This window comes from Papilio machaon, chromosome 25, assembly GCF_912999745.1.
Source record: "Papilio machaon chromosome 25, ilPapMach1.1, whole genome shotgun sequence".
NCBI lineage: Eukaryota > Metazoa > Arthropoda > Insecta > Lepidoptera > Papilionidae > Papilio > Papilio machaon.
The window spans coordinates 5,433,782-5,446,501 of NC_060010.1; the positions used below are offsets into that span (position 1 = coordinate 5,433,782).

The 12,720-nt window shown below is 31.6% G+C and overlaps 1 protein-coding gene across 1 annotated transcript; it reads right to left on the bottom strand.

Moving 5' to 3' along the window:
* Positions 1–600: 600 nt before the first annotated feature.
* LOC106721711 (brain-specific serine protease 4) lies at positions 601–10,543 on the bottom strand. The gene is made up of 6 exons (XM_045684271.1): positions 10,114–10,543; positions 5,248–5,398; positions 4,770–4,879; positions 4,147–4,320; positions 3,071–3,188; positions 601–969 (listed from the first exon to the last, which is right to left on the bottom strand). The coding sequence occupies exons 1-6, from the start codon at positions 10,495–10,497 to the stop codon at positions 794–796; spliced, it is 1,113 nt and encodes a 370-aa protein (XP_045540227.1). The 5' UTR covers positions 10,498–10,543; the 3' UTR covers positions 601–793.
* Positions 10,544–12,720: the final 2,177 nt, after the last annotated feature.

The window sequence follows — 12,720 nt, forward strand, 5'->3', positions numbered from 1 at the left end:
ACCAACGCTCTTGTAAACTCACAATAAATATTAAATAAAAGCTGTGCAATCACTTCTCAATTTGTTGTAATAATTTATCAATAGATGGCGTTATATTGACTACGAAACTGGCTAATGAGTTTCGATCTTCAAGGGACCTTGAGATCTAACGAATAAATTATCAAAATGCTTTAAGTTCATTTATTCTATGATTATTTTATTACTCTATTGACAGTAGTTTTTTTATTGTTGAAGGATTAATTTTCGATAATTTCACAACAAACGCGTATTTTCCTTGTGGACATTACGACTAAGATATCTTTTTTTATGAATTGCCAATGTAATAATAATCAATTGACCAAGAAGTTTAAATAATTAACTGCCAACTGAAACATTTAGTTTGGTAAATCTACGCCAAGTGGACGTTGAATTTAGGTTAGGTTACCAATGCAAATAAAAAGCAAACAGGTTGACAAATTCAAATAAAACATTCACTTTACTATAAATGTATTTGCTTAAAAAAATTAGACTTAATTCTAAATAAACAAGAGTTGTATATAATGTATATAATAGTATATAGTATCGACTATTTACATTAATACATAATATAAATTCAGTGGGTCTAGCACGAATAATTGTGACAATCACCTTCGTATCGTCATCATCAATTATGTCATAATTAATATGAGATTTTTATGAGATGAGATATCAGAAATATTCATGATAGGTTCAAAAATCAAATAATAATCAAAGATTATCTTTGTTTAATTCTTATTAATATTTTCTACAATGAGGTAATAATGTTTACAGCGCTCTATTGTTGCGTTTCAATCCAGTTCATGTATTGAAGCAGATCTGTATAGAAAACTCCATTGTTATAACAAAATCCTTTCTTACTAGGATCACCGGTTCGTAAGCCACGAACACACCAAATGTCCTCTGGTGATCTGGTAACGAAAAGACTGCCGTAGCTGGGACATACAGTTACATCTGAAATTAAAAAAAAATGGTTATTGTGAGAAAACTATAAAATACAGGTATATGCTTTCGCGGACTTTTATTTAGCACATTTAAAGAGCTACAATTCGTCCATACATCATTTTTATGTAGGTCCTAGAGTTGAGCCTACGTGAGCGCTGAAAGCAAAAATGTCCCTAATTTTCGCAACAAATTTTGAAGCTAAATTCGAAATCTACTAGTCTTCTAGTTATTTAAAAAAATCAAAAAAATGGAATTTGATGGCAATAGACACTCATTATCTTATATTTAACTAGTGATGCAACGGATGTCTGTTTCCGTTTCCGCAAGTGCGGAAGTTCCGCACCCTTTTCAACATCCGTTTCTGTTTCAGTTTCCGCAACTTTTATAACGGAGATAAAACGGAACTTTACGACACCTGAGAGATCCAAATGCGAGACGCGCAGTCCGCGCGCGGCCTTTCGGCACTTGTCGCATTTGTTTGTTTACGTACTTTTTCGTGAAATTAAGCGCGTAATATTTTCTGCTGCTGTTTAAAACAATCAGCTTCTCTTGCTGGAGTTGACTGTCTAGTTGTTGTCCATATAACATTTGACAACTGGCAAAATGTGACTATTTCATACTTACGAGTTATTAAATGTGCTTTTGAATAAGTGATAATCATGCAATATATCATCATCATTATTATCATCAACTCAATATACATCCCCACTGAGGGGCGCCCAAATTTGGGGTGATTAGGCCATAGTCAACTACACAGGCCCAGAGCGGGTTGACTTCACACATATCATTGAATTTTTTCTCAGATATGTGCAGGCAGCATCACTATGTTTTCCTTCATCGTAAGAAAGTCGGATAAATGTACATATCTAAATCGAAAAAACACATTGGTACATGGCGGGATTCGAACCCAGGACCTGCAGATTGCAAGTCAAGTGCCACGAGCCACCGACGCCTAATAATTATATCTTTTTCTAATCTAGATTTGGTGTATTTGATACTTAGTACATTCACTGTTTACAAAATAAAAAAAGGTAACAGCTGGGAGCCAAAAATTTTTATGGTGAATTTTTATTTAGTATCTGGGAATGTTTGAACATATAGATAAATTAATAATGTTATTACAATTATTTAAAAAAAACACATTTTTTGCATTTGAGCACTAGGGATCATCATTTTGAGCACTAGGGATGGCAATGGTTTAGTTCACTAATATGTAGATATTTGTTCCACTATTGCATTTCTATGTACTAATATGTTACAAGATTTTGACAAAATCAAGTTTTTCATCAAATTCCAGAATATTGAGTAAAACATGTAAGGATACTAATCAAAACCAGCTTTTATCTCTTCGGTTCAAGATCTTGTAACATTTCATACACACCCACACATACACAAATGTGTCATAGCATTGTCACTACATTATTCCCACAACAAGAAGAGCTGGACTACGAAATACCCGCAAACGCCGCCGAAGTCCCTGCAATCACGAACGAGGAATTCGTAGGCGCATACAACGCAATAAAGAATAAGAAGGCGCTGGGTATGGATCGCATCCCTAACGTAGCTCTGAAGGCGACAATGAAGGGAGAGCAAAATGGGTCTCAGGAGGTATTTAACAGTGATCAACAGTGAATGTATTAATAAAAAAATATATTTGTTGTTTTTCAACACGAGTGGTTTTGACGAACATTAATTTTTAAATAGTGTAATTTTGTTTCCTTGAAATAAATTAAAAAAAAACACGTATTTTAACTTATTGAAACACAGTAAAAATACATACATTGAAGGCTAAAGGACACCGATATCCAATGCCTTAATAAATTAAAAACGAATACAAACCGATTTTCCAAAAAAAATTTTTTTGTAAATATGTTTTTTTTTATTATTTACACTTCTGTTTCCGCATCCGTTTCCGTTTCTGCTAAAATTTATTTTTGACATCTGTTTCCGTTTCTGGTTCCGGTAAGACACTTCCGTTGCATCACTATATTTAACCTACATTGATTTATATTTTCAGCTGAGCAGTCCAAACAACAATTAATGAGACGCTTTCTACTAAACATTTTAAAAAAGTGATTTGTTTTTTTATTTTATTTAGTAGTTTACTTACCGTTACTATAATTGGCGCAAAATATATTTTCAGAATGTGCATCACTGTCACAATCTTTGCTTTTCTGTTTGTCGAATGGTACAACAGATAATTCTCCACTTATAGCCCAGCCTGTTGTCTGAAAATAATATAAAAGCATTATTAAATCGTCACCTGATGATGAACTATGACAGAGATGGCGAACCTTGAACGTCATTTTTCTAAATAAAATTTTAATGAAGACAATAACGTGCGAACAAATAATTTTGTATTGTAGAAGTTAGTCAACGCATCTGCAATTGCGCATGTCTATGGGCGACGGTCGCTTCGCTATTTCGGCGAATTCAGGTGACCGCACGCTCGTTTCCCAACTTATGATTCAAAATACCTACTTCTCTCTAATGAATTTTGTGATTAATGATGAGCCCAAAATATTGCGCCTCATACCAAAAATGGGATGTGTGCCATTGGTTCACCACCCCTGAACTATTGTATACAACCTTTATATATATAACTACTTAAACTAGAGGGAATGTTCTGGTAAGTTTAGAGTGGTAGACGCCAGCAACAACAACATCAGTTGCACGAATTGGCTGGCTCGCCCGGTGAAATACCACGACCACACAGAAGACTGGCGTGAAGTGGAATAATTCCGCGTTTCGTCAGATGAGTGTGGTGCCGGAGGCCTAATCTTAGTTCTCGTTCCCACTCTTTTCTTATAAGGAAAGGATGGGAACGGGTGGTGGATCTGATGGAGGAGGAGATGCATAAGAAGATTAAATATTCTCTTTTTGTGCGTCTCCTCCTTCGTCGATTGAGGGTAGGCATTTGCAATTGCGAATGTCTATGGGCAGCGGTCGCTTCGCCATTTCGGCGAATTCATGTGGCCGCTTGCTAGTTTGCATTTTGAATATTCACATAATGGGTCAGGAGTCATTCGAATTTATCAATTTTTTCTCTTATTGCTTATTACTTCTTAAATCTCTTTTAAATTGAGCAATGTACTTTGCATCTTCTATTGGAACTGATGCAATTGATTATGAAATGGTTGTAGTGGAACCAGTGAAAATTTAGTCTTTCGTCTACTTAATACTTACAACGATGTCTAAATTTTCTTCAATAAAATCTTCTAATCTATCTTCATTCAGTAAACAAGCTGGCATCACTGAGTTGTCATATTCAATACGATGTTCCAGTTCTAAAAGAGCGAGATCGTTTTCAGCTTCTTTGCCGTTCTTTTTGAATTCTGGGTGCACTTTTATTTGAGTTATCTGTAAAAAGAAATCTTTCTATAACAATTTAGTATGACTATTAACATAGTATATTTGGAAATCAATTCTTGTTGGTCAATAACCTAGTATTAAAACCGGTTACATAAAAAATCTACTCAAATGAAGAATTTAGAAAATTCTCTTAAGAACCTTTCATAGAACTACCAATAACAAAAAAATTAACTGTTCCTCACTGTATTTATGAGGTTATTTTTTATCCTAATATTGAACCTGCCCATAGACATCTACAATTGCAGATGCGTTGCCTACCTTTAGTACATTTCACTCGACACTGGCCCAATCCGCTGAGGGAGAGCCATAATCAAGAAACTGAACTGAACTGAACTACCTTTAGTAGATCGAGGAGACGTACAGAGAAAGGATATTTCCCTTCCCATGAATCTCTTCTCCGCCAAATCCCCTTCCCCCTCTTTAAGATGATCTCTTACCTTAAGAACTTTTTCTTTATCACCCATCATCAGTAAAGATCTTTTCCCTAATATAATAATCACATGGTCGGCATTTACTGTTGTATCGTTTATATTCACACACTGAGCAGCTGGAAATATTAAATTATATTTATTTTAAATGTTAATTAAGACATTTGTACTACAATAACTTTACCAACGGCATTACTTTATTATATTTATTAAAATGCTATCTCAAGAATTTTCACATTTACAGATCGTTTTCTGTCTTTAAAAGAAAAGAAAAGAATTTAATTATAGAGATCAGCGCCATCTAGTTTAAGTAATAATTAAATTTGTTTCAAAGTTCTTTTCTAAGCTATAAGTATATCCTGGATTAACTCAATAACTACTGAACCGATTTCAAAAAATCTTTCATCAGTAGAAAGCTGTTTTATTAGAGAGTGCTTTTGTATTTGTCTGTTCAGTTATAAATCGCTATGGATTGCTGAATACCCACATGTAAGTATAGCCTTTTCGTTAAGCAATACTCCATCGCAGTAATAATCAAACTGGTCACTTGTTCCATTCTTCAAGAAGATTGTTGCAATCCAGGGGAACACGGTGCTCGCTATATCATTACTGGAGTTGAAGTTGCACTGGTCGTTTTGCTGAAGTCAAAAGATTTAATGTTTTTAACAAAATGTAAAAATAGGTAAGAAGATAAGCCTATTTTTTACAATTCAACGCATCTGTAGTGACTCTGGTGTTTGTGGGAATAAGTGAAAAAGTTCACATGTTGTATAATTAATATTACAGAAAGAAAGATATATAATAAATATAATGAAAAAGGAGAAAAAAGGTAAAAGCGATCAATTCAAATGAAATAAGAACATTAATAAATAATAATTATAAAAATTATATATAAACATTATGGTAGAATAGTTGAACAGTTTAGCCAAGTTGGACAAATAGTTCGTTCAGAAGTTGGTCGATCAATCGTTCAATTTGGCCAAGTAATTCTAGAAAAGTCGCTAGAACTAGCTGTCCAAACTGGTCAGTTTATAAAACAGCTGCTTTAGATTATATTTAAACAGTATTAGTATAGTATATCTCAGTATTTAACAGCCATGAATATCGATACGCGGAATAAAGTAATGCAGTTTTACAGGATTTTTATATGTAAACGGAAATGTTGCAACCAGATTATTTTCAGTTACAAGCAATTTATTTCAAAAGTACCTAACTCACTACGTCTTTTTTACATAATTCAGCGGTTTAAAATGAAAAAACAGTTGTTACAACTGAGCTTTTATAAGCTAGAAAAATAAAGAAAGAATGAGGTTTTTTAGTGTTGCTACACTATCAATAAATACAAGGTTATTGATGATGATGATGTAATTTTAAGGACGCGTAGTGGATTTGTAATCTTTGTATAAAATCCACATTTTTTTTTTAATTTGCTGATGGAATAAAAACATTAAAAACAATTAATTTTTGCAAATATTTTCCACTTCATAAACATTGAAGTAAAATTTTTATACTGGTTTAGTATCTTATCTTACTAATATTATAAATAAGAAGTTAAATGGTACGGATGGAAGAATGTTAGAATGTATCTCCAGAACGGCTTCTTGGATCTCGATGTAATTTGGCATCGTTGTAGAATATAGTCTGGAAGAACACACAGACTACTAATTAAGTTTTTTTTTAATCCGCGAATACAGAGTCGCGGGCGACTATTAGTAAACTATAAAAACGAGTAATGCGTCAAATATTTGAAAACATTGGTCAAATAATAATCAATATATATATTTATAATTAATATATTGCAATCAATAGATTGTTGAACTAGTAAATTTACTAAAACATTTCTAGAAAATGCACTATCATTCATAATACACAAATAAAAACGCATTGTTTTGAATAACATAATTCAAATAAACGTTTAGTCATTTTGTTTTGAAAAAAAAATGTTTGTAATTTTTTATATGTTACTAAACATTCGTCCTTCAACAGATATTTTTTTAATTTCAATGACTACTTCTAGGAGAAGTAGCAAAAAGAGGTACTATTCGTTTAGAATTTACTAATTGGTTAATATTTTTTAAGTCTAGAAGTTAATATATTTGTTTCCGTTTGGAAAGAATATGCCAAACGAATGAAACACTAATTGCATCACCTTGAATTCTCAGAGTCCATCTAAAAATTTCAAATATTTTTCAGTAAAAATCCAATTAATTAAGAATTTTACATATAATTTATTAACGATTTTTTACATTTTATAATAAATTCTTTTGCTAATAAATAATTTATTGGTTAAAAAAAACTATAAACAAGAATTGATAATACCGCATCTAAACTGTAGAGGTTTTTTTACTGTGATCTTTTTTAGAAGATTGGTGATATCTTACTTCTTACTAATATAATATTATAAATGCGAATGTTAAAATGGATGGATGTTTCTTTGAAGGTATCTCCGGAACGGCTCAACGGAACTTGATGAAATTTGACATAGATAGCATAGTCTGGAAGAACACATAGGCTACTAATAAAGTTTTTCTTTAATTCCACGCGGACGGATTCGCGTGAGATAGCTAATATATTTCATGTCAGTTATTACATAAGGGTAATATAAAGTTCTCACATAAGTTGTCTTACTCTTTTGACAAGATATGTATTAGATTGATAATAGTAGTACATTTGTAATAGCCCATAATTTTTTTAGGTAATTAACTGTTTGTTTCTAAGTTTTTATCTTAACTAAAATCTCGGTATAAAACATACCATTATCTCTGACAAAAAAAACACACAGACGAATTGAGAACCTCCTTCTTTTTGAATTCGGTTAAAAAGTTAAAAAGAAAGCCGACTTAACCAAAAAAAATTCTCAAACAAAATACACTAAAAAGAGTCGATTTCGGCTTTAGAATATAAATGTAACTAGATTTACCTAAGACATCTCCAATATAAAATGGCGTAGGCCAAGGTAGATTAGTGGAATTTATCTCTATTATCTCGGAATAAAAAAAATAGAAAACGGGGTAAAAATTATCCTATGTCCGTTTCCTGGTTCTAAGCTACCTGCCCACCAATTTTCAGTCAAATCGATTCAGCCGTTCTTGAGTTATAAATAGTGTAACTAACACGACTTTCTTTTATATATATAGATTTCTTTATGAAGTCGGCTAAAAACAGAGATTTGGGTCACAAAAAAGTACACTACTCACACAAAGTTCGGAACCCAAATTCTTATATGCGTCTTTAGATTTTTTCAAATAAGCATTTTCAATTGGCATTTCAACTTTTCTGATTGGTTCATTAGTCGTATCTTTATAAATATCTATATAATCCACAGTTGGGTAATCACTTGAATTAGTTCGATCGTCGTAATAATCGTCAATTTCAGAACCTGTTGTATTCGTACGAATCTTGCTTTCTTGTTTTAGTTTATGTCTATTTTGTTTATGTGGTTTATGTTCATTTGTATGTTTCACTAAACTTTGAATACTAGTCACTGGTTCTATATCTTTTTTATAATCATAACTTTCTGTTGCTATTTCAGAAACATGAATCGTAACCTTATTTGAGCCATCTTTCTTCAAATAACCAGCACTGGCAGCGAAATGATCTTCAACTTCCAAATTAAATAAAGTCAATAATTGTCTTATAAAATTATTTATATTATTTGATGATATCTCTATTGTTTTTGTTAATGTTTTCGGTGCTTTATTGTCGTTGTGTTTTGTTTCTTTAACAACGATATCAAATTTATGATAACTAGCGATGAATTCTTTTAGAAATTCACTCAAACACTTATAATGTTCCCGACATTCGTTCTGCATTGCCTCTGAATTGAGGAACACACAAGAAATAATAAAAAAGCTCAATAATTTCATATTCACAATCAAAAAAAACACTTTTATAAATATTAATTAATTTAAAACTAATTTAATTAAAGTGGAATCACGTACGATGTACACATTTAACTGACTGGATACTTCCATCACAATCAAGTACCACATTTATGTTTAGTAAAAACATAATTACGTTCATTGAATGCTTTGCATTCGTACAAATATAAAGTACATATTATAATGACATCATTATAATTGTTCTTCTAGACGTTACCTTGAAAGTTCGTGATGTATAACTATAATTCACAACAAAAAAAACGTGCTCACAAGTTTTATATGAATGTAAACCATTTATGTATTCAATAAGAGAAAAATATGTTATATTGTTGAGAGTAACAATATAATCTGCATACTTATAAATTAACAATGTATTTAAACATTTTCTTTAATGGATTATTGAAAGAATTTTATAGTTTTTTTATATTGAATTCATAGTAAAATATTTCTTGGTGTTACAATTAAATTAATTAAAAATAAAGAAATAGAACATTTTAATTCTATATTTAAAATAATTAAAACTAACCTTTTTTATAGTACATATGGATATAGAGCAAGCTTTCACCTGAATACGCAGAAATAGCAAAGTAACTGTATCCATGAACAATCGCATTTTTAGATGCGATGTTCATGGATACTTTCGTAGACAGAGGAATGGACGCACAGAAACATGAACAGGCTGCTTGTAATAATGGTAATGGAAGAGAAGCGAATGGAATAAACAAAAAGCATGTAATAAAATAAGAAGGACTACAACACCAGAGTAAGTGCAGATGCAATGCCTGGAGTAGGAAGAACCCTCTTCTTGAAGGACTCGTATCTAGTATTGGTTGTTAGTATCGCTGTATTATTACTACTACGTCACTATTCTTTAAGATCGGATACTGTGTTGTGACAATCATTTCTAAGAATAGCAACCAATTTTATATTAAACTCGTATACGAGAGGTCTTTGGCTCAGGGGTTAAGCTCTGGACTTGTAATGTGCAGGTCCTGGGTTCGAATCCCGCCATGTACCGATGTGTTTTTGTGACTATCGATTTACATATTTAAAGTAAATTTATCCGACGTTCTTACGGTGAAGGAAAACATAGTGTTGCAACCTGCACATATCTGAGAAGAAATTCAAAGATATGTGTGATTTCAACCCGCACTTGGCCAGTCATGCCTGACTTAGGATAGGCTCCGAGCCCCTCAGTTGGGACGTACAAGCTGATGATGATGACTTAGTAGTCAGCATGCATCAGATACCTTCTAGTGTAAATTCCATCAAAATCATCGAGCCATTTCTGAATTGAACCCGGAACAAACGCATATTTACGGACAGACGGACAGATAGAGAGAGAGACGGAATTTAAACTAATTGAATTTCCAATTTTATATAATGTATATATTGAAGGTCATAAAAGTAACCTTTCAACAAATCTACTAGGATATAATTATTTATATATAAAAATTACTTTAAAACATTACCTGACATTGGTTTGTCCTTCGCTTGAAATTATATTCATCATTTATTATTTCTATATTTTTCTTGTCGAATCGAATCTTGTCTTCAAACACATCATTTTCAACTACCAAATTATTCATAGTATTTGTCTCATTTATTATAAAAGTATAATCAAACAAAGAATTCAATACTTCACTGTATTCATCAACTATTGGAACGTCCCTTTTATTTATTTTTGGAAAATCAAAGTAATCAAACTCATCTTTATCAACGACATCTATTGACGATAAAGTGTATTCATAAACATATGTTGATGTAAAATCTTCAGTTGTTATATCACTTACAAAATCAGTTTGATTTAATTCAGAAATCTTCGGTATTCTTGTTATTGTTATATTAGCACTCATATATCTGTACACATCAGGCCAATATCTTACGCTGTATAACACAGATGCTATTAAAAATAACAAAACTAACAAAATTGTTAAAATTAAAATTCGAATTATCATTTTCATTAAATTTTGATTCAATCTCATGTTAGATGTTGTTATATATAAAATCAGATTGTAACTAAATCATGTATTGCAAATAGAGTTTGAGTTTTGTATAGAAACATTATGTTTGCCAAATACATCTTAATATGCAATTGTTTGATTTTATGGATAGATTTTTTTTATGAGCCATTCTTTATATTTTTTACAGTCAGTCTTCATTGTCAAATGCTTATGCTAAAAATATATAGGAATCTACATTTTAAACATAGAAACAGATATGACAATAAAATCTTTGCGGCCGTGAAACTCGTTGTTAGTTTATTTTGCTAATATATTTACGGAAGTGTTTAATCACTTTTAATTTATATGTATAAATAAAATTGCAGTGTTTGAAAAGAAAGAAAGAGAAGAAAGAAAATCGTATATTACCACACAAGTACAAAAGAAAAAAATTCACACCACATATTTATGAAAGTAATTTAGAGAAATATGGTAAAAGGGGCCAACTCAGCGTATGCAGAGACGGCCGAAACAGTCCCTGCGCTGGTTTTCGGTTGGCTCCTTTACATCCACCTGAATAATTACATAACATGGAGGGATAACTCAGTCTATTATATTATATAACATCCACTTCAATGACCATACAAAAGAACATACAGATGACACGTAAAAGAAAACAAAAAAAAATAAGGTAACCTAACATGAAAAATACACATTAAGAACTAGTAACAATTTTGTATGTTATTTCGAAAAATAAATCATATTCCGTATACATGATGTTGCTGATAACGAAAAATTAATTTTTAAAATTTCTTTCTGTATGGTTGACTGCAAGACCGCGATGGGCCGATTTTGACAGGAAGATAGATAGATGCATGCTGGCATATTATAGGCGGCTAGTAAAAAAAAATTGATTATGAATAATATAATTTCGAACAATGGGCGAACAATATTACTCTGAATTTCATGTAATTATTATATGCATTAATTTAACTCAATACCTACACTTTTCGCTTAATTATCTTCCGAAATATATACAAAATATGTTTTCCTATGAATGGTTTAAAACAGTGCAAACATAACATTGACAGTACTTGTACCAATCCTTTTTTTATCTTCTGTAATATTCAAAGGAACTGTCGACCGCGACTCCGTCCTCTCGAAATTAAAAAAAAAATAAGTAACTTATGTTTTCTTCCAGACTATGTTCCACATCTGTGCCAAATTTCATCAAGATCCGTTAAACCGTTCCGGAGATACCTTCTAACAAACATCCATCCATCTAAACGTTCGTTTTTATAATATAAGTAAGATTGCGTGATTAATTCGCAAAGTATTACAATAGATGATGCAATAGTCTTAGAAGTAAAGGTCCGAAAACTACATCTATTTATAATACTAGCAACAACTGTCGATATCACAGGAGACCGAAGAACTGTCAGCTACCTCGGACAAAGAATTAGTCTAGCTATTCAAAGGGGGAACGCTGCCAGTATCTTCGAAACCATGTCTAAAGGGACTCCTTTTGTTATGTTTTAGTTTTTATATTATACTAGCTTTTACCCGCGACTCCGTCCGCGCGGAATAAAAAATAGAAAACGGGGTAAAAATCCTATGTCCGTTTCCTGGTTCTAAGCTACCTGCCCACCAATTTTCAGTCAAATCGATTCAGCCGTTCTTGAGTTTTAAATAGTGTAACTAACACGACTTTCTTTTATATATATAGATTTTTTAAGGTTATTAGTTTTTATTATGAGCTTCTGTTATATTATATTGTTAAATATATAATATTTATTGTTATTATAGTTCATACTGGCATATCTAATGTCAGATCTTGATAATAACATCCTTGTCAGCCTATTTACTAATTACCATGTTTCACTGCGTCTTATTTATTCCAACGTAACCATAAAATTCCAGTTCCTTAAAATACTTGTATTAAAATATATGATTGTCTCTGTTTTTTACGATGATGTTAACGTATTTATAAGTATTTTGTCAGTGAAAACCCACTGTAAAGAATAAATCTAATTATTTTGTCGTAATTTTACAATCATTGGAACCCAAGATAAATTTAAAAACATACTGTTAAAGAACTATCGTTTAAATGTTATATCTGCGAAGAAATTCAAAGAT

Excerpts from the sequence above, each read along its gene's own strand:
- LOC106721711 (XM_045684271.1), bottom strand. The coding sequence starts at position 10,497 with ATGAGTGCTAATATAACAATAACAAGAATACCGAAGATTTCTGAATTA. Across the intron at positions 4,880-5,247 it reads CGAAAAGGCTATACTTACAT|CTGCTCAGTGTGTGAATATA; the intron begins GTGGGTATTCAG and ends TAATATTTCCAG. Across the intron at positions 3,189-4,146 it reads AAGAAAATTTAGACATCGTT|ACAACAGGCTGGGCTATAAG; the intron begins GTAAGTATTAAG and ends TATTATTTTCAG.